At 44.9% G+C, this 25,238-nt stretch overlaps 2 protein-coding genes across 3 annotated transcripts; one reads left to right on the forward strand and one right to left on the reverse strand.

Annotated features, from left to right (window-relative positions):
* Positions 1-29: 29 nt before the first annotated feature.
* SAP18 (Sin3A associated protein 18) lies at positions 30-4,993 on the forward strand. Its single transcript, XM_074377907.1, has 4 exons — positions 30-189; positions 309-418; positions 4,222-4,344; positions 4,585-4,993. The coding sequence occupies exons 1-4, from the start codon at positions 61-63 to the stop codon at positions 4,739-4,741; spliced, it is 519 nt and encodes a 172-aa protein (XP_074234008.1). The 5' UTR covers positions 30-60; the 3' UTR covers positions 4,742-4,993.
* A 4,023-nt stretch (positions 4,994-9,016) lies between these two features.
* On the reverse strand, positions 9,017-25,224 carry SKA3 (spindle and kinetochore associated complex subunit 3). 2 transcript variants are annotated; one of them, XM_074377893.1, is made up of 9 exons: positions 24,998-25,224; positions 22,726-22,787; positions 22,453-22,618; positions 19,194-19,590; positions 15,864-15,949; positions 12,271-12,356; positions 10,749-10,952; positions 9,426-9,556; positions 9,017-9,127 (listed from the first exon to the last, which is right to left on the reverse strand). In XM_074377893.1, the coding sequence occupies exons 1-8, from the start codon at positions 25,098-25,100 to the stop codon at positions 9,428-9,430; spliced, it is 1,233 nt and encodes a 410-aa protein (XP_074233994.1). In that variant the 5' UTR covers positions 25,101-25,224; the 3' UTR covers positions 9,017-9,127; positions 9,426-9,427. The 2 variants fall into 2 exon arrangements, with proteins under 2 accessions (XP_074233994.1, XP_074233992.1); XM_074377891.1 differs by having other exon boundaries at positions 19,194-19,593.
* Between the last annotated feature and the right edge of the window lie 14 nt (positions 25,225-25,238).

Raw genomic sequence — 25,238 nt, forward strand, 5'->3', positions numbered from 1 at the left:
CGCCCCCACGCCGGTCTTCTATAAAATCTCGAGCCTCTCCTCGCGAGAACTGTGGTTCTCATGCTCGCGGCGGGGGTCGGAGGTCAGAGCGAGCGTCTCGCGGGCCGCAGAAGGAAGATGGCGGTGGAGTCGCGCGTTACCCAGGAGGAAATCAAGAAGGAGCCGGAGAAGCCCATCGATCGGGAGAAGGTGCGGGCTAGGAGAGGCGGAGGGGGCCTGGGGCGGGGGCGGCGGCGCTTCGCGGGGAAGGGAAGGGAGGGGCGGCCGCGCTCGCCGCCGCCTGACTCCCGCCGCCTCCCGCCCCGCAGACCTGCCCGCTGCTGCTGCGCGTGTTCACCACCAACAACGGCCGCCACCACCGCATGGACGAGTTCTCCCGCGGGAACGTGCCGTCCAGCGAGCTGCAGATCTACACCTGGTGAGGCGGGGCCGGGGCCGGGGCCGGGGCGGGCGGGAGTCCCTGGGCCGCTGAGGGCCCGTCCGCGCGTTTGCAGCCCCCCTTCCGCCGGGGCCTTTGGGCGCAGCTCGCGGGAAGTTAGCGGTCGCAGCTGGTCGGGGAGCGGGTGTTCGCTCCTCTTGGGGCGCTTCTACGTTTAGTGCGAAAACTCTGGGGTTGTAAGGAAGTGACCCGAGGTTCCTCGCTGTTCTGGCTGCTGGGTCGTTAAGACGCGGTGGCCGCCCCTGAGGGGCTCGTGGTCGAATATGTGGTGCTATTGAGTGAGGTTTGCCATCCGGAGAGCACGTCCACGTAGTACCAAGCCTTAGGTGCCACAGCATCACGAAAGCAAACCCCGGTGTTCTGATGTGGTGCTTAGTGGATAAGCTTTTGATGTGTTGCCTGAAGACCTGCGGTTGGGTGTTTCCCTGTTAAGTGGACCTTCCTTACCCCACGTCTGATTAGGACTGTTACATACAGCAAGCTGCATGTAAGTCCTTGGTTTGACATAATGGCTTTTTAGTAGCCTTAAAAGGTGTATGTTAAAAAATTTTTTATCTGTTATGTAAAGTACATGTGGCATGTGCCATTTTAACTGTTTAAGTGCACCACTTGGTGGCATTCAGTATATTCACATTGTGCAACCACTACCAATATCTGTTTCCAAAAGTTTTAAGTTCTCCCTAGAAGAAATTCTGTACCAGTAAGCAGTAACGGTGAGGATTCCTCCCTCCCCCCAGTCCTTGCTAGACACTACTCTGCTTTAGGTCTCTGAATTTGCCTGTTTTAGGCATTTCATGTAAGTGGACTCATCAGATTCATCCTTTTGTGTCTGGCTTATTTCACTTACGTTTTTTAAGGTTCATCCACGTTGTGGTATGTAACAGGACTTAATTCTTCCTTACGGCTGAGTAATATTTCATTGTCTGGTTATGCAGTTTTGTTTGTCCACTTGTCTGTTGATGGACATTGGAGGCTGTTTCCACCTTTCAGCTATTGTGAATCATGCTGCTATGAACGTGGGTGCATAAGTATCTTTTGAGTATGTACCCAGAAATGAGATCGCTCGATTGTACATGGTCACTCCTGGGTTTTAAGTTTTTGAGGAACTGCTAAACTGTTCTACATACAGCCTTTTACATTCCTAAGAAGGGGTGTAATTTTAATTGTAAACCCAGTGTACTAGAATTCAGTTCTTTAAATATTGGAACCTCATTTCTCTCTTTGGAGGTACTTATTAAATTTCTGCATGTAGTAGTTTGAGTCTAGTTCAGTATTATTCCAGGATAACAGCTCAGGAAGCTTGATTTAGCTTGTAGGGAAGAGCTGTTACTAATAGATTGGTGATTAACTTGAACCTCTGTTCAGAGATTATGTCTTTATTTTCTCCATCAAATTAACACTTCCTATTTGCCAGGTGCTTTGCTTAGACCCTAAGGGTATAAAGAAGGTACTGCCCCTCCCTAGAGTGAACTCAACCTGGGAGAGAAGGCAGATGAATAAATACTAAGTAAGACTTTGGGTGGAGATGGCAGGGTGGGATTGTTCCACGGACCTGTACTCTCAATCAGGAAAGAAATTACAAAAAGTCCTGTCCACAAACTGCGACCAAACAAGGAAAGACAACATTATATCATACCTCAAAATGGTGGCAGAGAAGACAGAGAGACAACGTGGTCACGGAGGGGTAGCTCAGCCTGCCGCCGCTCCCGAAGCTCTAACGAGGGGAGACTGGTTAACAGCCTTGGGAACTCACCGTTTGCAGAAGGAGACTGAGGGGCAGCCCGAAGACAAGTCGACGGAAAGGAGTGGCGTCCACAGGAGCACAGCAGAAGCTTGCTGAGTTTGCCAGAGTCCAGAGTGCTGTGCGGAGCTGGGGGAGCACCCACAGGCACGCCGCAGGAGCAAGTATATCCTGCGCTTGGGTGGGCGCTAAGCAGGTTGTTTATTGGAAGAGAATTATCTAGGTGACTGTAACAGGGTTCAACCAGAAAAACAGACCAGTAGGAGATATATATGAAGAGATTTATTACAGAAAATTGATTTACACAATTGTGGGGACGGCCTAGGCACCTAAGACCTCAGCTGTGGGGCAGGCCACCAGGAAGGGCAGTCCAGAACTCTCCAGCATAAGCTGCTGAAATTTGTTCAGGGAAGTCTTGAAAGTGCGTCTTTTCCACTGATTGAGGCCCACTCAGATTGAGATTTACGCAGATTATCTAGGATAATCTCCTTTAAAAATCTCGTGTAGACTTTAATCCTATCTACCTGACACAACACCTATGAACTGGGCTGTGCTTCTCAAAATTGGCACATAAAGTTAACCCTCATGGTCACCCAGCAAAGACTTCAACCCGGGGGAGTCTTACGTTCGTCATGCTTGAGGCTCGTGGTTGGAGAGCAACATTCCCAACCATTGGTCTGGGAAGACAGTCCTCAGCCATGTCAGAACTGATAACAGGGTGTGACCACACTCCTCAAGCAGACACTCTGGAGAATGTTGCTAGGAAGGAAGAATCCTTTCTGGCACACGTCGTAAGTGCATACTGTGTACCAGGGAATAACTGATAACAGAGTAAACGTCAGCGTATCAGGCAGAAGAAACACTGAGGTGAACTGAAGGCAACATACAAAGATTTGAATAATGAGAGGTTGGACTGAAGCTGTGATGGTGGGATGGAGAAAGTACAGATCTGATCTGCCTTTAGAGGTTAGAGACAGCGGGCTGCAGACGGGCGACTGGCGGGTGGTGGTGGCTTTGGTGGTGAAACGGGGCACACTGGGGGGCACTGCTGAGCTCTGTTGCAGGCATGGAGGCGGCGGTGGTGGAGAGCAGAGACGCCGTGGTCATCACAGGTGGTTTCACTCGTGCAGTTGGAGCCGAGGTTCTGCTTGAATGTGACGAGGTGGAGAGGTGTCAGTGGGTGCGGAGGTGAAGCTGAGCGGTGTCTTGGATGCTGGATTCCCTGCTCTGTGCTACACAGTAGAGCTCTCCCATCTTCACAGGCGCCCTGCCTCCGTGTGTCACCACACAGCATGTCAGGCGGCGGTGCTTCAAGTTCCAAGTCCCCCCTTTCATATTCCCAGTTATCATGAAAGAAAAACAGTACAGGAACTTAGACTAGTTTGCTGTGTTTCCAGGACGCTTATATTTTGGAAGATTTTTCCAGACTGTGCCGTATTAGCTCAAGGGACTATACTGAGTTCTGAGTCAGATGGACACTGTCAGCGCAGGAATATATGTTGAGAGGAGGCCAAGCTTAGTGTAGAGTTCCATGTGTTTCATTGATTTTGACTCCGTCTATTGTAAAACTCATCAGTCAATCTTCGAAAGGAAAACACTGCACATCTTTATGAAAATGCTTTTCTATCACACTGATTCTGAGATGCATTCCAATTTCAGAGATGCTAAAATGTGGGGAAAGTATGTGTCTTAGAAATAATGAAGAACAACTATTTTAAGAACTTGGATTAATTTGGACTAGTAGGCCAGTAAGATGTTACATAGCAGCAAAAGACAGCATGCCTAATTCTGAAGTCCCTTCAGCATACTAGCAGTCTGACCTTAATTCATCAAGTTTCGGACACTGAGGATGGTCAGGGGAATATCTGGGGGCAGGCAGTGTTACTAGGTGCCTCAGAATTTACTCAACTGTAGACGTTTCTAACGTAAGTTGTAATTGAGACACGTGTAATTAACCCGTTGTGTGTCAGTATCCTTGTCGTATTATTGCTGATTAACCTTATGTTAATAATACAATGTCTTTTTTTTAAAAAATATTCAGGATGGACGCAACCTTGAAAGAACTGACTAGTTTAGTGAAAGAAGTCTACCCAGAGGCTAGGAAGAAGGGCACACACTTCAATTTTGCAATTGTTTTCACGGATCTTAAAAGGCCCGGGTATAGGTAGGTGGCTTCATTTCTAATTCCTGCAGTGACCTCTTTGGTTTGGGCATGTTTTACCGGTTAGATAACCCCTCTATTGAACCTCCTCAATGGGCGGGAGGACCCTGGACTGTCTTGATGCCTGCTTGGGGTTAGTGCGGTCCTGACAGCACAGCTCCGGAGCAGCCCGGCCCACGTGCACTCGGCAGCGCTTAGGTTTCAGTGACTGTCCTCCGCTAACCGCTGGCCTCTTCCCCGCAGAGTCAAGGAGATCGGCAGCACCATGTCTGGGAGGAAGGGGACGGATGACTCCATGACCCTGCAGTCACAGAAGTTCCAAATAGGAGACTACTTGGACATAGCGATCACCCCCCCAAATCGGGCACCACCTCCTTCGGGACGCATGCGACCATATTAAATTTTATTTGCTATTTCTTGAATTTATTTTTCATTCAGTTATGTAAAATAAACTGCTTTCTCCTCCCCCCTTATTGCCATTAAGCCTTTAAACTAAACAAATTGTAATGCATCTATTTAGCAATTAGACTTGGCTTTGCTATGGTATGAATGTTAATAGAAAGTCCTTATGTTTCAAGTTCTGTAAAATATGAAGAAAAGTGCTCTTAGCATTCTATGTAAAACTGTATTGTTAAATATATGTTGCAGTCAACTTGAGTGTGAAAATTCTAGGGCCTGGGGCAGGGTTGAACTCTGTTGGGGCTTTCCTGAGTAATGGAGTTGGGTGTGTTTAAGCCCAGGTGGGCAGAACAAGGACACCATGGGGGTCCGTCATCGCGGGAGCCTGGAGTCGGGAAGGGGAGCCGTGGGGAGAGATGGGCCCGCCTGAACCACGGGACAGTGTCTGCCAGTTAGAGGCAAGGAGAACCGGTGCCACAGTGACGCCTTTTCATGTTCTAAGAATGGGGAGAAAAGGGCACTTTGAGGGCAGGACTCATGTAGAGGAACAAGGGTTAGCACAGACTGACGTGAGGGCGGAGGGTTGCCTGGAGACGAAGGGGGGGGCACAAAAGGGGACTCTTAGGGCCAGGGAGCAGGTCGGGGTGAGAGTGGGGCGCCTATACCCTGTCAGGAGCCTTGAGGGGTGGGGCGTACCTGAGGTCTGACCTGGGAGGCAGAGTGTGGACTGGTTCAAACCAGTTGGGCTGGACATTTATATCTGGTTGCAGCAGTAGCCACCTCGGACAAGTTACTTGAGTCTTTGTTTTTTTTTTTTTAGTTTGTAAAATGGAGGAAACAGCCCGTAGGATTGCGACAAATGTTTGCTAAGGGGGTAGAATAGTGCCTGTCACGTAGGGAACAAATGTTAGTCCCAAGCTGGACTTCAGTCAGGGCGGCCTGGCTCCCGCGGCAGGTGCAGCCTCGCTGTGCAGTGTGTAACAGTGCGGTGTGACGATCTCAGTCACCTTTAGTTCAGTACAGTAGGACATTTTGAAAACGTGTATTCCAAAATGAAAAATATGTACTAGCAAATATCCTAGCAAAGGAAAATTAAAGTAATTTGATGCTGTTTTAAAATCTAGTGATTATGGAATTGGGGGTCCCTGTGCAGTCAGCAGATGGCAGAGAGGAGCCTGGCTCCCAGCTCTGGCACCTGTCTCCCCTGCAGTTTGCCTCAAACCTTAGTTCATAAAATTCACTTAAACGTGTTTTTTTTTGAAGAGGAGCTGTGATTACCTTCCTATTTGTGGAGAAGATGTACAGTGCAGATCAGGAAGGCAGGAACTCAGATAAGGACTTTCTCGGCTAACTTTTCATGATGGTGTGAACTCCTACGCTGGGGGTTTGCCAGGTTATTCTCCCACTAGTTCAATATAAAGTGGTTTATTTGCTTGGTTCCAACAAGGAATTCTATTTTTTTAAGGTAAAACGGGTACATAACAACGTATTAGTTTCAGGTGCACAGAATAAACCGACTACAAATTGACTACCACAGTAAGTCCAGTTAGCACCTGCCACCGGACAGTTGAACCCCTTCACCCTTCTTGTCCCCCCAAACTCCCCTCCCCTTTAATAACCACCAGTCTGTCCTCTGTATCTGTGAGTTTGGTTTGGCTTTGTTTTTTCAGATTCTACATATAAGGGAGAAAATGTGGTATTTGCCTAATTTTCATGCAACATAATGCACTCAAGGTCCATCCATATTGTTGCTAATGGCAAGATTTCTTTCTTTTTTAATGGCTGAATGTTCCATCGTGTGTGTCTCACAGCGTGTTTATCCATTCACCCCCCCCATGGACACTTAAGGCTGTTTACATCATGGCTGTTGTAAACAATATCGTAGTGAATGTGGGGTTGCAGACAGCTCTTCTCCACATCCTCACCAACACCTACCTGTGGTCTTTTTGATGGCAGCCCACCTGACATGCGGGTGGTGGTATCTCTGGTTTTGACGTGAATTTCCCTGATGAGTGATGTTGAGCGCCTTTTCATGTATCTGCTGGCATCTCTATGTCCCGACATGGAATTTTTCCTTTAAAGATCGCAAACTTCACCAAAAGCAGTTTATCACTGCATAGAGAGCTACAAAGCAAAACACTTGTCCTTGGTCCTCACGTACCTCTCTGGCTGTGGCCAGCGTGGCTTTGGGTGAGTAACCGACTGTGCTCAGGCAGAGACCGGTCCCCGCGGCAGCACCAGCTCGGCTCATCATGCAGCACCTCCCACCTGGAGTGGGAGCCGGGGCACGTGCACCGCCCGTTCTCACCGTGCGGGGACTTGGCATTTTCAGTTACTCAGCAGGTCCTCGACAGGGGGTCAGTTAAGATCAGTTAATTTTTACACCCAGAGTAGCCGTCAGCGCAGGTGATGTTTCAGGCATTAGCTTTGTGTGTGTGTGTGTGCGTCTAAGGGGCAGGTGCGAAGGGGAGAGAAAGCAGGCAAACTGTCCGGCTAGGCTAGGCTTAAAGTTCTCTTAAGATTTCAACTGTTCTTAAATAGAGCTGAACTCAGCCCACCTTTTTCTATTCAAACACAAATTCCAAACTTGGTTTTTGTGAAACTGAGAAGGCAGCACACAAACTGAGCTGCTAATTACAGAGTGCTGAGCTGTGCGGAGCCCCGCCCGGGCTGATGGCATCTAACCTTCACCACTGAGGTTCAGTGACCGCGGTCTCCCCTCAAGGTGAAACTGAGACCCGCTGTGAGTAACCGCCCACAGCAGCTGTGAACCTAGGTGCACAGCCAACAATAGATGAGTTGAAACAGCTGTTTCCAAAAATAGTGCCTTTTGTCCTCAGCTCACTGCAAGCTGGCTCCCACCCAGCTACACTGGTCCTTGCCCCGTAAAGTTGTCCTCTGCGTTGTACGTTTTTGCCAAGGTACAGTCATCGTCTTTGCGGCCTCACCTCCGTCTCCTGCCCGGACCTATGTGCCCAGCGCGCCGGCAGAACGCCTCAGTGCTGTCCGTAACATCAGCTCCGCCAAGCCCAGAGGAGACGCCGTCTTCCTTCCTCTTGGGCTCTCAGCAGCGCTGATGGGATCGGTCACTCTCCTTGAAGCATCCTCTGCCTGCTTCACTGGCGTCTTTTCAGTCTTCTCTGCCAGATTCGTCTGCCTCTTTCCACCTGCTGAAACGAGAACTCCAGGATTCAGGCCTCGGCACACCCTGAATGGACTCGCTCCCTCCACCAACCTCGCCAGCCCTGTGGACCTGCGGACACAGAACGACGGTAAACAGTGGACAAGGCTGCCACAAACACAAGGTGGACCAGGGCTTACCTTGAAAAATTAAGTATCTCAAATTTTACGTGAAATTTAGCAAAAAATAATTATAACTGCATAGTAATTCCTAGAACAAAGAGGAAGTTGTTCTGTTTTAGTGCCGATTTTCTGACAAAGTGAAGAGAGCACATGACTCTCAGGGCACAATGTGAAAGGGCGATCTCGTGCGTCAGCTTCCCCGAAGCTGAGCCACGGGAGCCCCTCGTCACCTGTTTCTGCTCATGTCTCTAACTGTCTCCTCGACACGCCAGGTCCCCCTTCCGCACTGGCCGTAATGTGGTCTGCCAACAGTGCTGTCACGAGTGTCACCAGGGAAAACCACTCTGCAGCTGCGCGGAGATCGGGAGGCCGCCAGGCTCGACGGGCAGGGCTGCCAGAAGCGAGGGGCCGGCTCTGGAGGCCACAGAGCAGAGAGGGTCCTGCGGGACCTTGTTGGGCCTCTGGACCGGAGGGGTCACAGCCACGTGCTGGGGAGAGGGGTTTGAGAGGACAGAACAGACACAGCGTGGGCCCGACTCCGAGTGTCTGAGGCCTGTTACAGTGCCGTTCCCTAGGCATGTGAGTCCCTCTTTCCCTAGAGTAATCGAAGCTGTCACCTGTGAACAGCACTGTCTTGAAAGAGCACTGCTGAAATGGGAGGAAGAGACCTGGAGACAGTCACGAGAGGAGACGAGGGCAGGGCAAGGGGCCGGCTCCAGCCACGCGACAGGCATCCAGCCTGAGGACTGACGGTGGCCACATCTGAGCAGCAGACGGTAACAGTGAGATTTTAAAGACTGTTTGTCCTGCTTCCTAATATCACTTATATCATTCTGGTCCATTAGACAAGGGAAATGTGAGATCAGTGAAACAGTAATGACCTTTCAGAACTGAGTAACTGAGCTACACACTGACAACTGGGGTTAAACGCAACCAAACTGAACCAAACAGAATCAAAAGCAAACTAGGCTACCAGTGTCCTTTCTCATCTTTAATATGAACTGGTTTTTAAAAAGGGGAAGGTGTGGGGGGTGGGGTGCAGCTTCGCTTCATCCGTAATGGAAGGAGGGCCCCACCGCAGCTTCTGTGGAAAGATACAAATAAAAAGTATCAACTAAGTCTACTTAATAGCCACCAACAAAACAAATGACACAACACGCAACCATCTAGTTTATGCTTCTAGAATAGCTGGGAACAGGTTCCCCGTGGCATCACTGAACGTGCCGGTGTGGGAGTCGGAGACACAGGAATCACGGGCGTGGTACCAAGGGGATGTTGCCTGAAGCCGGCACATGTCAAGGAGGAATGTTCACTGCCATTCAGACGTGAATTTCCAAATGCTGTCCTCAAAGAACGCGCTCCTCTGGGGTGGGCACACTCACGTTCACCAGTTCTCCTTGTTGCCAGCATCCCGGACGTTCTGCCCTTCGTGTCGAGGAAGGAGCCCTCTGCTGGGCGGCACCGCTTTAACTGCCACTGGAGTAGCGAGGTTTGAGTTGTACTTTGATAGAATCTAAAACAAAGCAAATTCCTTTTTATCTAGTCCTGTGAACAATGTAATGTCAGCTTGGAAGGTGTTATAAAACATTCAAGGAAAGCCAAGGAAAATCTGAAGCTGTGGCTTACTTGAAGCAGTCTGAGATTTCAGCAGCACAGAGAAGATGGTGATTTCAGAAGTTTACCTTGGGTGCTGAGGCTTGGTTTCTGAAGCCTGCTGAAGTGCACCCCGAGGTTAACGGGAGCCTCCCGAGAGCAAAGCGAGGCTCGATAACGACGTTCAGAAAACACAGACAGGAAGCAGCGAGATAATCGCTCAAAAGAAAGCGCATCAGCTCTAAAGCTTAGAAAGACAAGAATCTGAAATGTCAGCCGTGAGCTTTTCCCAAAGAGGTGACAGTGAAGTACAAGGTTCCCCTCCTTCATGTAGAAATCAGAGAGCAGGACCACCACGGCAAACTGGAAACACAGGATGCCACAGGCAGAGCGAGCTCCTTCCCCCTGTTTATGACGATGCCAGGGAAGTGGAGACAGAGAGAGGGTAACAAACACCGGACTGACCTTAGGACGAGTCCGTGCCAATGGCACATGGGTGTTTTCCCACACAGCTGACCCTCCTCTTAGCTCTCTGTAAGCTAGGAGGGTTTCCCGGATGGTTATTAAGAGCTGCACCCAGTTAAGTTACACCCGCCCACCCTACGGCCGTATTTGCGGGGTGGGAGCATGGTGCTCAGACAATCTGGCTGGTGGTTATTCACTAGAGTTGGCAGTTGTTATAAATCAGCAGCAGACTGCCAGCAAATTACACTGTACATAGAATCAGACATCGAACATATTTAAACCAGCATTTCTCCAGCTGAGGTCCAGGATGTGTCAAGTCCAATAGACACCGATACAGTGACTCCTGTACTCGGACCCTCAGTCGCCGTAAGGGTGACATTTCTGACTCTGAGGGAAGCACCGAGGGAGGCGGGCCAACGTGGTGATCGCCACTGAACAATGACTAGAAAGTATCGCAACACGTTTCAGAACAGGACGTGAAGAGAAGATGCCTCATGAGGGCACAGAGAACGACACCGCCACTAGCTGGTGCCCAGCTCTGAAGAGCCTTCGCCAGGTGGTTTTCGGAGGGCCTGACAGCCCAGAACTTAGGTTTAGGTCCAAACCAGCACATTAGCCCAACAGAAAAAGACGTCTAGAAAGATAACCTGGCGAATGTCATCTGGGATTGCAGTTACTTCCGGCGGGGTGGGCGTCCGGAGCAGGTTCTCGTAGGAGGAAATCGTGGGAGAAGGGGGGTCCGCGAAGCCCTCAAAGCGCATGTCTGAGGTCGAAACCAGCGGCGCGCGGTCTTTCACTTCCAAACCACCTGCTGAGCTGTTTGTCTCTGACGGTGGGTCACTTGTGGACACCTATTGAATAAAAAGAAACCATTAAAGTATGATGGTATAAAGTGACAGAGTAAATAAAAATTGCTAGTCAACTGTTAGTTCTGTTGGGGTTTCTAAGTAGGCCCCAAAATGACCCCTGCTTCCCTGACCGAGGACTAAATACAATCAGGAACACAAAGATGGCGTACGGAGGACCAGGTACCGTCTTCATTACCCTAGGCTGAGCTTCGTGGGAAAGCTAAGCAAACTCGTTGACTGAACCCCAGATCCAGGCGATTCACCACCCAGACTCAGGCCACACCAACCTGGGCCAGACAAGAGGCATAGCACGGATGGGCGCTGCCCTCACTCCCAGCGGGGAGAAAGCGGCTCCCTCAACGCTGCCCTGGCGCGGCTCCCTGAGGTCAGAGGGGACGAGGCGGGGCGTGCCTTCCGCGCGAGCAGGAATATTAGCAGTGGATTACCGCGAGTCACGTGGCGCTGCTGACATCTAATTTTAATTTAACAACACTTGGAAAAACTGAGAACTGGTTCCTCAGGTGCACTAGTCACATTTTATGTCCTCAGGAGCTAGCTACCACACTGGACACACATCACAGGACATTTCTATCGCTGCTCTGGATGATCCAGCCTGCCAGGCTGGTTGTTTTGTGTTCATATTGACTTTAAAAAGGGATGAGGTTTTGATTAGATAGTAAATTTGTTTACTGGGAAAAACTGGGGAAAAAAGAATAAAAATCACCCATAAATCTATCACCCACAGATAACCACATTTTGGTGTGTTTCCTTTTCCATAAAATAAAATACAGGTGTATGTGGGCACATGTGTATGTCTATATATACAGATAAATCATTTTATCATTAAATGTTTCTTGAAAACGTTCTTTCTGTATGTTCTTATCTGTTTTTCAAAACATATGCCCGTCACATGGCACTAGATCTTAACGGATTCACCTTAATATACTTCACTCCCCTTTATCATTTGACTGACTGTCCCCATGTTCTGCCCATATCAATAGTGCAGCTTCTTCCTCTATAACTTCCTTGTTGTAAATCTTTGTCCCAATGTGCCTTAATAAATTGACACAGGTAAAAGTTATGAAGGCACATTGGGACAAAGATTTATAACAAGGAAGTTATAGAGGAAGAAACTGCAGTATTGGTAAGGGCAAAACAAAAAATTTAAAGTTCTTGATACATGCTGTTAAAGAACCCTCCAGAAACACTGTAAATACACTCCCAAAGACTGCATCAGTCTACGTTTTTTAGACTGAGCCTGGAAACAGCGTATGTGATTCACTAGGAAAAAGATTAGTGTTTCAAGTTCATGGAAATTTACCAAAGCTGTGCTGTCCTTTGTAGAAGGGACTTTCAAACCGGGAGTGCAGAATGTAGGTGCCAAGGGAGACTGGGAACACTCAGCATCTAGAAGACACATGCAGGGGCATGAAAATGAAGTTGAAATAAAGATTTTAACTTTTATGTTATAGTCTCTGCCCATATAGTTTGTGCACTTTATTATTAATAACTTACTAAATTATAAGTACAGTGTACTTGACTGGACAGGAAAACAAAGGTGTCATACCACACATCTAATTATCATTAGCACTAGTGGAAGTTGGCAAGGTTGCAAGGTCCAAGCGCAATATGCAACCATGAACAGTTATTCTATAAAATCAACAAACAGAAGCATATTTGAAAAAGGGTATTCTTTGTAACAGCAACAAGGAAGACAAGATCAACACATAAACATCTTTTAAAATCTACAGAAGACCTTTATGAGAAAATCAAATTTCTGAAGAAAAAGGAGGAGAAAGATGGTGAGAAGGTTGCTTGCCCCCCAAGACCCTAGGACTTCACTCTAAAGCTCTGTGACTGAAAGCAGCGTCACAAGAACGGCCACTGTACGGGGGCCGCTTAGCATTCTCCAGAATAAGCGAAGATGTGCTTCCCCTTTGATTTAGAAATTCTACTCCAAGATGTGAGAAATACAGGTGTACAAGGGACAGTTTAGCCAGAGCACTGCCTGTAACGGTACAAAACAAATAAATACAAGCAATTTAACTGTCCCTTAATAAGCAAATGAATAAATACGATACGGCTTTTTCATACAATGGAATACTGCTTCACAACGAAAATGGATGAACTGGATTTACACAGATTACTGCAGAAAACATACTGTTGATTGAAAAAGGCATGAGACAAAAGAACACGAATTGGATATTGCCACTTCCGTGAAACCTTACAACAACACAACTATATTTTAGGGTAATTGTTATTTTGGGGGGGAAGGGGAATACTGGCGTGGGGCTGGGAGTTTAGCTTTATGTATAATATTAATTTAAAAAAAAAAGATTTGAAGCCAATGTAGCAAGATGTTAACATCTATTTAATCTGACACTTCCAAGCGGACACCTCCACACTTGGGGTTTTAAGACAAGCAGAGCAGGGGCCGAGGGCACCAGCTCTGCTGCGTGAGAACCGGAGACGGACACCACACATGAGCCTGAGCGCCCGGAAGAGCGGTGAGGCTGTAAACCAGGGACTAGAAAGTGTCAGCCCACTGGCACTGGCTCCAGGGGACAGGATGAAAGCAGGCTAGAAAACGGGAGCGTCTTTGGAAGAATACTGAGAAGTCGGAATATCAGGTCCACACCATGTGGAGCTGTGGGTTCTGAGCCCCCCATGTCTGGCGCAGAGATCCCGAGCCAGCAGCTAACCTGAAAACTCGTCTGCAGTTGGTGCGCCCTTGGGGCCCTGGCTGGGGCCCGACACCCCCGGCGCACGGGGCTCCCACTGAATACGGTGGCTTAATCTGAGGACGACGTCACAGTCAAGGAGAATCAGGGCAGTAAACAGGAGAACCAATACCATGGTCTTTCAGATACGTGTTTTAAAGTGTTCAAAGAGGTAAATGAAGGCACAGAAATCCTAACAGAAAATATATACAGAAAAAAAGGAACAGTCACATCTGAAAGGAAAAAGTATGAAACAAAATGTAGTCACTGGAGTAAAAAATTCAATCAATGGATTGCAATAATAATTCAGACTCTGAGAAATAGCAAATCGGAAGAAGGCGCTAACTAAAGCACAAAGCAGTGCAGAGAAAGGGAAAAAAAACACCTAAGAGAAGCTAACAAACCAAAAAGGCCGAGGGGTAATGGGCTGAAATATGTCTCACAGGAGATTCAGGGAAAAAAACTGAGGAATCAAGAGGGAGGTAATATTATTAAAGAGAGAATGTTGGAGAATTTTCAGAATTAAGCACATGAGTCCTTAGCTTAAAAAAACACACCAAATTCTAAACATAATATATAAAAACAAACATACACATATATTGCAGAGAAATGCAGACCATCAAAGATAAAGACAAAAACCTTAGAGGCTGCAGGGAGAGAGGACAGATTTCCTACGGAGAGCTGAGCAGACGAGCAGCACCCTGCTCACAGGAGCAACGGACACCAGGTCGCAGCGGGACACCTTCTTTCAAACATTCAAGGAAAACAAGCTGCCAGCCTGGTGGTTTCTCTCTAGCTCAGTCATCACTCAAGAATGAGTGACCTGACATACAAAACTAGAGGCCACTTCACACAGGCTGGAAGTAACGTCTCGGAAAGAACCTTCTTTAACAAGAAGAAAACCAAACCCAGGAGGAACGATGGGATATAGGAAGCAATGGTAAGCACTACGTTTTATTAAGTTTAGACCATAAAAATGGTAATGATGATCCTTTAGTATCATCATAGGGTCAAACTAAAACAACAGAAAAATCTCTTAACAAGCCTTCACTTAATCAATTACTAACGGATAAACCAAAGCATTCCATTCCTGCCATAAAATACACTGCTCAAGTGCGCTGAAGGACTTCGGTCAGTACGCGTCTTTAAAACTCCACCCCCTTCAGAAGGCATCAAGATACTCTTTATCATTTTGAGAAAAGTTTACGGTCCGCTGGGAATTGATTTCTGAGTAAGGTGTGAGGTAGCAGTTCAATCCTTCTCTTTAAAAAAAAAAGGCCTCTATTTAATAGAGCTGTGCTCTTTCCTGCAAGTTGAGCTCTAAGTTTCCTATGAATCAGTTGTATTTTTTCAATTCTGTTTCTGCCAACAGTACTTGTTAATTTAATAACAAGTCAGTGAAATTAGCACAAAAAGAGTTTTCCTGAAAATATGCCCAAAGCTTTGGAAAAATCTGACAAGTTATTTTAAAAAATCTGCCACTAAATTTGGTATAAGGTCAGACAATTAAAAATAATTATTTAGACTGCTCTCACTTTGCAAGACAACCCCACGCCCTGGGGCGGCTCTCCCTTCGGAGACTAACCATATTCGGCCTATGGAATGTGTGTCTCCCTAAATAAATCTACTTTCATTAATAAAAAACATTATTCGAAGAAACTAATAAAACTCTAGGATTTTTTTATATTTGCATGAAAACCAGTTTTCATGTTTGCTGGGACAAATATGAAAACACAACATGAAAATAATTTTAATTTCTTGTACTATTAAAAAACCCCCAAATTTGAAGAGAGCAGATGTATTCTGGGTGTGGCTTATGTAAGGAAGATAATGTAGAACTCTAGTCAATGGGCTGAAGCTAAGTTAAAAATCTAAAAGCTATTTACTGGCTCTATAGCAAGATTGGTGAATGAATATACATTTATATGTTTTAAGGTAAAATGTTGAAAACAAACAAGCTGACAAATACAAAATATAATCAGGAAGAGTATGAAAAACATACCAGAAATTTATATTCCTCTTGTATGAAATCGTGCTCAACATGAACAGAAGGGTGCTTCTTGTGACTCACACAGTATTGTGGGCCAAGAAGACGCAGAAGGCTCTTTGCACGGCTAAGGTGCTGGGGCCCGTTTTTGTACAAAGGCAGTCTGGAAGGAGCACAGCTGAGAAATAACTTGATTTGTACACTTACCGCTTTCTTCCAGAGGCCGCGTGACAAGGCTGGGAGTGGCAAAGAAGTTATCGCTGGTCACTGGCTCTGTTTCTGCGGCCTCCTCCCTGGTGCAATTCACAGGGAAATGGTAAGTTTAAAAAAGAAGTTAATATTAAACCCCTGGAAAAAGTTTAATCTTACTGTATACCATCAAGTCTGGACGAACAGTCCTTTATATCTCACAGAGCAGGAGTCCCACGGAACAAACCTTTTTTTGTTTGCAAATGTAAGATCCATGGCTCAGAAAAGGTTAAGAACCATGTTGTATTGATGGTTTTGACTTACAAGTGGGTTTACAATCCCTCACTTATAGAAAGCCATGAGTTCGACTCATAGTTCAAATATAGAAATTGGATAGCTCACAGCTTCAAAATCGTAAAGTGGAATTTTATACCAGTAGATTAAGAACCTGTCATTTTTCAGACTGAACTGACTGATCTTGTCATCTTACTAAGGTTGTTCCAGCCAATGACCCAGACGTCTGAAACAGTTATAAAGAAAAGTGCCTCTGAAAACCGTAAGATGGTCCAATTAACCAGGGGCCCAAGCGTAACCTACTGAATCATCCATACTTCAAAAACACCTTCAGTGTAAAATTCTTCTGGGAGTTAGAGGCTGCTTCCGGGCTGTTCTGCTCCTGCTCCGGCCCATTCTGTCACGACTGACACTGTTCCACTCACTGTAGCTCTGTGCATTTTTGTAACTGGTAGGTCAAGTCCCTCATTACTGCTGGCTTTCATTATTGTCTTAGCTACCTTCACTTTATATTCTTCTGAATAATTTTAGAATAATCTTGTCAAATATCCCTTACCCTCCACCTTAAAAAAAATCCCCAGAAGTTTTGTTGTAATTGTATGACATCACTAAATTAACTTGATGTAATATCTTAATAATATCCAGTCATTCTATTCAGGAATATGGTATCTTTTTTCATCCTAATTTCCCCTTAATACAATTCAGAAATATTTAATGGTTTTAATCATACGGACTTTCACATACAACTGGCAGGGGTATTTTACTTTTTTGTTGCACATCTGAACGACTTTTTCCACTATACTTACCAATTAGTTATCAATACAGGAAAGTATACTATTTTAAATGGTTATCTTAAAGCTATATAAAATACATCTTAGATCAGCCTCCTTCTTGAACTTTTATTATTTCTAGAAACTTTAATTTTTGTTTTTGTTTTTATGTTTGGCGGTGGGGCACATGATTAGGTTTATTTATTTATTTAATGGAGGTGCTGGGGATTGAACCCAGGACCTCACGTGTGCTGAGCATGTGCTCTACCTCTGAGCTACTCCTTCCCTGTTTCTAGAAAGTTTAGAGGCGATTTTCTCGAGTTGCCCAAGTACAAAACAGCCTGGAAGTATATCAGAATAAGACTTATTTCTATTTCCAGTCTCATTACATTGGCCAGAGCACCAAGAGCGATGCTCAGTAATGGTGACAGCTCGCTACTGAGTTAGCCACACATATTGTTTATCTTATTAACAAAGTATCCTTTTATTTAGAGTTTGACCAAGCATTTAAATGAAGAACAAGTGTCAAATTTTATCAAATTCCTTACTGACATCTATTGAGATTTTCTACTTTTTTTTCTTATTGAATCATAGAAATGATGTATTTTATGAGTTCCCAAATATTAAAACTATCTTTGCATTCCTGGGATAAGCTTAACGGGGAAGTCGTCCATTAAAGTTTTAACATTCTGTTGAATTCAATTTGTGAGTATTTTATTTGGGATTTTTACATCTATATTCACAATTAGATTAGGCCATAGTTTCCTTCTCTGTGCTTTGTGTCAGTATCAAGGGTGGATCAATCTCAAACTAAACCACAGTTTTCTCTTTTATTCTAGTTTTAGGAAAAATAACATTTTTGGGTCTGTTATTCCTATAAAACCTTATTCAGAAGAGGCAGCAAGCTGGATTTGAGCTGCAGGGATAGTTTGTAAACCCCTGAGAGTGACAGTTCTTAATTATTACTTCAAAATTTTTGACACTGCTTTTTAAGGATCATTATTTTCACAGTGTCCCACTCTTAAGGCAGTTTACAACTTTTTATCCATTTACCCCGCTGACTCTGTGCAGGCCGGGTGGGCACGGCTGCACCCACTTCACCAGTGACGCAGCACAACACAGGGGGCTTTGAGTCTCATGGTCCCCAGGCTGGGTGTTGGCACCTGAACCAGAACATGTGCTTCCTTCTCAGGAAAAGAACTTTTATGTAAGATGGAACCTTGATGTTCTCTTTTTGAAGTTATGAAAGGACTCATCCAGAAGGCCATCTGTGCCCAGAACCTTCTGGAGCTAGTTCTTTGACAACTTTCTCAGGTTTCTCCTCTGATTTTTGGTCTGTCCAGGTTCTCTGCTTCGAATCTGTTTTGATAATTCTGTGTCATTTTCAAACCACTCTCATCTCTCTGACCTTTCTCAATCTCCCGATACGACACCATACAGTGTTTCTAATAGGTTAACAAAGAAAAAAAGAGCCTGTAGTTCCTAATTTTGTCATTTACACTTATGTTTAAATAAGAACCAGCTCCTGAACACATGAGTTCCACCCTTCCAGGTCCTTCGGAACGACGTTTTATCTGATCTTTAGTGTTTGCTCCCTTCTCTTTTCCCCAGAATTGTAGGTGTTTTTCCCGTCTCTGAGTTGATCATTCATCTTCCTTCTTTAATAATCATGGCTCTTAAAGGTACAGATCAATCTTCAGATGCCGCCTGGCTGCTTGGCTGCTTGGATACACAGTACTTTCATTTCCCTTGTAACTCTTAATTACCCTTTCCACACCAATCGCTCCCAGTCTCTTTAGTCTAGCGTAAAGTTCACCACTGAGCTTTAAATCACATTAAGGTGCCTAAGCTTAAGAGCGCCTCAACAGCAGCCCGTCGGTACACACATCACCTTTACCCGCGCGTTTCTTCCCCAGCATCATCCTGAGCAACAGAACAGAAACCTGTGACTCACCCCAGATCCTCTTCTCCTCCCAGGTCTCCAGATGAATCGATCACACATTTTTAGTAGTTTACCTGTCACTTTATCCCCTCTTCTCCCCTCTTCTCTATCCTACCAAGTACCATCTGTTTTCGGGCTCTCATCACTCCTTCTACATCATGTAACAAGGAAACTAACAGCTCGCACTTAACTGATGGAATTGGTGATTCAGGGAAGTGTGAAATAGAAGCATCTGAAAACCTCTGAAGAAAAATATTGTCTGAAACATATTTCTTCTAGGAAAAATCAATAAATAAGACTTAGAAAGTCAGATGAAATGTGCCTCTTAAGAAAGTTGCTCACCTTTTATCCCTCACACTTTCAAGCCCCATCGTATAATCTTCATTTAAACACACAGTATATTCAGAGACACCGAAGTGTTCTAATTTAGGAGTGACACACTCAAAATCATCCATCTTCAGTGCACATTTTGGAGTTTTTGCTAGTGACTGTTTGGAAAAGGGAGTTACAAGCTTTGGCTCTTCCTGACGGCCAGTCACTGCCAGGGGAGGGCTTGGCAGCACTTGGGCTATCATGTACCGCTCAAGCCCAAAATCTGAAAGCTGGGGACTGCGTGGAGACTTCTCAGAAACAGAACTGCTCGCAACAGCAGAGCCAGACAAGTCATCCTCCACATCAGGCTTCTGAACATTTTCATGTTTAGTGGCCTCTGCTTTAGAGTCAATGACTTCTTGCTCATCTGCTGGGAGGAAAAATCAAGGTCACGTTTTGGTCAAACATCAAACCAGAAAATGTCATATACTAAAACCACATAAAATAGCTCCATTTGAAATGTCCCAAGTCAGCAAAAGTCCTGATCCTCTCCTCATTTTCAATTGTCCCCTTAATAAATTTCTGACATGTGCCACTTGTCCACCCATTTCCCATTTTGATGATGCATTAGAGAAGGGAAGTAAACTAGAATGTTACAAGATGAAAAATCAGTGCCCACAAATTAAAGTCCAATTTCCTTACTTCCTCAGTTAATGTGATTTACCCGTCTTTCTTAAATTACGAAGCTATCTTACCACTTAATGGCATTAATTAGTGTGGAATTGACTATAGATTTAACACAACGTATACTAATATAACTTTAGATTTCTAACTTACAGATGCTAAGGTAAAAGGAAAGGCTGTGATACAAATCTAAATGTTTATGCTCAGTCTGGAACACCTGTATCAAGTCTAGCTGAAAGAAATAATAGGAGAAATTGGTGAGACAGACAGTTTGTCAGCCTGTAACAGGTTGTGTCTGACTCCAGGCCCCACGTGCTTCACCACCACACCGTGCACTTTGGACTGGACAATCTTACCAACAACTGTACTGTTTCACACAGTCCTTTGCCACTTCCTGGGTGCACCACCAGTGAATGAACTTGGTGTGGAACTTCAGTTCGAGCTAAGTGATCTAGATGACACTTAGAACGCCAACAAAGAGTTCAAGGAGGAGAAAGGCTAGTTTTGGTGTGAGAAACAGCGGGTGAAACAAATGACAAGTGCTGGGGGTCTGTGGGGAAACGGGCCCTCCCGCACTGCGGGTTGGGGTGCAGTCTGGGTCAGCCGCTGTGGAAAACAGCACGGAGATGCCTCAAAGACTAGGAACAGACTTACCATATGACCCAGGAATCCCGCTCCTGGGCATATGTCCAGAAGGAACCCTACTTCAAAAAGACGCCTGCACCCCAATGTTCACAGCAGCACTATTTACAACAGCCAAGACATGGAAACAGCCTAAGTGTCCATCAACAGATGACTGGATAGAGAAGATGTGGTGTATTTATACAATTGAATACTATTCAGCCATAAAAACCGGCAACATAACGCCATTTGCAGCAACATGGACGTCCCTGGGAAATGTCATTCTAAGTGAAATAAGCCAGAAAGAGAAAGAAAAATACCATATGAGATCGCTCATATGTGGAATCTAAAAAAAAAAAAACCATAAATACAAAATAAAAAAACAGACTCATAGACAGAATACAAACTTGTGGTTGCCAGGGGGACAGGGGGTGGGAAGGGATAGACTGGGACTGCATTCGTTTTAAGAAAAAAATATTTGTACTTTTCCTGTTATAAACTGGAATGTATTTTTGTAAGCCTGATAATAACCTTTTTTGTTTGTTTATTCCATGTTTTAAAGGAAGGTTTATAGTTGAAATGGGGTCTATCAGACATTGGTATAGATCCTTGTCAGAATCTTTTGAGCCCAAAGGCAGAGGAAAGGGATAAATTTAGGCTGTACATTTACTTGACCAGCTAAGCGATCCAACAGATTGAAGGAAGTGAAGAGGTACACACTTTCCTTGAAGATAAAACTTTCTTTGTTTCTCTGTTTGATTTGAAATGACTGGGACAGGGTACTGTTTTGTGTGCAGAAGCCAGGGCACGTTAAATCTGAAGGCTGCACCATTTAAAGAAAACAGGGGGGGTGGGGGGCTATAACTTGATTTCCTGGCTTTGGGCCCTTGGGAGAGCTGCTGGTTCACTGAGATCTGTTTTGGCATTGTGCTTTCTGTTAATGCTGAGAAATGAGGCAAGAACTACAGAAAACCTATTATATTTATCACAAGGCTGTCACTGATGAGTTTAATAAAGTAAAGTTATTTTACTTTATTACATCATTACTACCCCTCAGGGGGGCTATTATCATCTCTATCTCACTAGCGAGGAAACGCGGTTGAGAGAAATCATCCAAGGGCACACATGCAGTGGCCGGCAGGACCCGTGTCTGAGTAACCAAAGCCCACTTGCTCACAGCAGAGCTGCCCGAATTCTTTTCATCTCACTATGTGGGCTGTTTAATATACCTCTGATACCTATTTAGTGAATTTAATCAATGCTTTATTTATGTACAAAGATCATCCTGAAGCATGCTGAAGCTAGTTACTCACAGGTACGGGGGTAACCGTAACAAGAGCGAACACTGGGTGATGAGCATAGCAGTTTCTGTTCTAAGCAAATTTTATCTCATTTAATCCTTATGCAACCTCAGAGGTAGATACTATTAAACATTGGTACTTTACAGACAAGAAGCTGAGGTACAAAGTCAAGTAACAGGTCAAAGTAATATAGCCAGTAAGTGGTAAATTAGAGATGTGAACTCAGGCAGTTTGACTCTAAACACCCATGATATACTGCCCTTCATTAGAATTTTAGAACTAAAAAGGATGTTACCAATTTAGATAGCCCCAAACCTCTCATTCTGTGGAAGAAACTGAGAACAAGAAAAGTGAGACAGCCTGCCTTAAGGCTGCTCTCTCAGCTGTCCACTGGCAGAATGGAACCAAGTAGCCTCAAGTCGTGCAGATTTATCCTGCCCCCTCCTTCGTCCAGCACCGCTGGTCCTCAGCCAGCATCTCGCAGAGGAGAGCGAGGACGGCCTTGACCTGCCCGCTGGTCAGCCCTGTGTCCAGCACACAGTGACTGCTGTGCAAGGGATGATCGGTGATGTCACAGAATGGCAGAGCCAGGACCGCAAACCAGGGCCAAGCCCACAGCAGGCTTCCTCGTGCTGCCTTCTTTAATACTAAACCAAATGCTATAAAGTGCAAGTTGTTCACACCTGGATTTGTCTCGGCACGTGGATTATATCCATACTTCTGGAAAAACTCTCTTATTTTCATGATATCCACTGAATTTTTTTTCATCAGTACTTTTGTTGCCTTTATGAAACCAATGCTGTCTTGACTTTCCAAACTTGCTTTATCAAGAAGAGTACTGACATCATCCTTTTATGAGGAAAGAAAGTACATTTTAATTTAACTTCTGACTAAGTCTATTTAGATTTTTTAAATTACCATATAAAAATGATAAATTAATACTGTAGGAGTGATACCTTTAGAGTCCGGACTTCCGAATGAAGGTCATGTAAAACTCTCATTGGATAATCTTCAAAGTCTTCAATATGAATATTGAAAGGAAAAAGTATAATAAAGGGAAGGAGGAAAAAGAACAAAAAGTATAATTTAGGATAGTTTCTTAGAATTATGAAGTCTTTGTAGATACTATAATTTATATCCTGTCATTTGCAAAGAGAAGTGTTAAGGCCCTCTTCAAAATTTTTATTACACTATAACATACAGAAAAGTACAGAAGTCATAAGTATATAGTTTGATGACCTTTTAAAGTGAATATACCTATATAATCAGCACTCAGCCCAGGGTGGGAGGGAGGAGGGAATAGTCTCACTCAGCAACTTTTTCCTTTATGGTGAGCATTTTTTGGCTTCTATTTTTAAAATCTTTGCCATGACAAATACTTTTGTTTTCTTCTAAGAGTTCTACTGTTTTGCCATTTGTACTTAGAGCTACAGTCCATCTAGAATTGATTTTTGTGAGTGGCATGAGGTAAGGGTCAAGATCCACTCTCCTTTTCCATGAGTGTCCAGCAGACCTGGCATCCTTTACGCACCCTTCTTACTAATCAGCTGGCCACATATATAATGTAAAAGCCATTTATGAAAAGATTTCTCTTTTCTAAAACATGCCTCCTTTCAAGATCTTCTCTTATACCACCTGTTAAAGTTGACCAGTTTTCATTAGGGAAATGTAAATCAATGATATTGTACTTCATACCCACTAGAATAACTAATAATCAAAAAGACAGACAACAACAAATGTTGCTGAGGATGTGGAGAAACTGCAACCCTCATTCACTGCTGGTGGAAATGTACAAGGGTGCATCCACTTTGGTGAATAATTTGGTAGTCCTCAAAAAGTTAAACATAGCTTTACTATGTGACCCAGTAATTCCATTCTAAATGTATACCATGAAAACTGAAAACACTATGTTCACACAAAAACTTGCACATGAATGTTTATAGCAGCATTATTCTTAATAGCCAAAAAGCAGAAACAACCCGTGTTCATCAGCTGCTGAACAGATAAACAAAATGTGGTAAATCCATACAAAGAAATATTATTCAGCAATAAAACTAATGAAATACTGATACGTGCTACCACAACATGGATAAACCTTGTGACGTTACGCTAAGTGAAATAAGCCAGTCACAAAAGACTATGTACTGTACAATTCCATTTATGTGAAATGTCCAGAACAGGAAATCTATGAGGCAGAAAGTAGATGAACAGGTGCATAAGGCAGTGTGGTGAGTGGGGGCAGGACTATGGCGAGTGGCTGTTAACAGCCAAGGGGGCTCTTTTAGGGGTGATGAAAATCTGAACTTCACGTGATGATGGTTGCACAACTCTGTGAATAAACTAAAATCCACTGAATTGTATCCTTTAAATAAGATTCATCACTGTGCACATAAAAGGGCAATTATGGGTGTTCATTTTCTCTAATTATCACAATTCCATAATTTCTGTAATACATATGGGCCAGGAACTGAAAAATTATTCCATTTTTTTTCTTGTAAAAGCAAAAGTAAATAAAGAATTTGTGTACACAGGTAATATGGTGGTAAGAAGGTAAATTAGCGCAAGCTTTATGTAAATCAAATTCAGTTATACATCAAAAATTCAAAAATGTTAATAAATTTTGTGTCTTCCAGCATAATCTCAACTATGTAAACAAAATCAAAAACAGAGCAATGCTAAAGAATGGTAGAAAATTTTCTAAAATATTAATAGTAGTGTCTTCTCATGCTGGATTTACAGGAAAAATATTTCTTCTTCTTTCACTTTTCCATTATCTCAGACTTTTGCTATGAACATATATTGTTTTCACAGTCACAGTAAAAACAGTTTAAAATGGCTGGAAAACTATTCACGATAGAAAGTAAAAGGAGTCTGCGTCCACCGGGTGCAGTGTTTTAAGGCACATTACAATTACGACACTTAGAAAATAATCTCAAAATCTGAACTGCTCTGGCAACAACTTCCAAAATCCTCTAACGCACACGTTGGTGGTGGAGAATCGTGCTGCACTTGTCGTCTAAAAAGCAGCACGGAGGAGCGGCGTCTGTGCCGGCCACGGGCCCCGGGGGGGACGGGCCCCGGCGGCGGGAGGCACGCGGCGACGGAGAGCTTTGACCCGCGAGCCCCTCGCACGCGCCGGGGAGCGCCGCGGCTGTAACTCGCGGACCCGGCCCACAGACGCCGCCCGACACCGCGCGCCCGGCGGAGGGCGGGCCCTGCCTCGCTCACCGCTGTCCTCTCCGTCCAGCGCCCGCTGCAGCCGCGCCGTCTCGCTGTCCAGGGTGACGGCCAGAGTCCGCAGCTGCCCGCAAAGGCTCCGGATCAGGTCCATGGGAGACCGCAGCCCAGCGGGCGGGGGCGCGGGGAGGCCCGGAGCTCGGCCTCAGCGCCCGCACTCTTTTGAATGCTGGCGCCAGTAGCACCATTGGCTCCGCCAGCCGCTCAAATCTCTTCTCGCGAGAGCTGAGCT

Source organism: Camelus bactrianus, chromosome 14 (assembly GCF_048773025.1).
Source record: "Camelus bactrianus isolate YW-2024 breed Bactrian camel chromosome 14, ASM4877302v1, whole genome shotgun sequence".
NCBI classification, from domain to species: Eukaryota; Metazoa; Chordata; class Mammalia; order Artiodactyla; family Camelidae; genus Camelus; species Camelus bactrianus.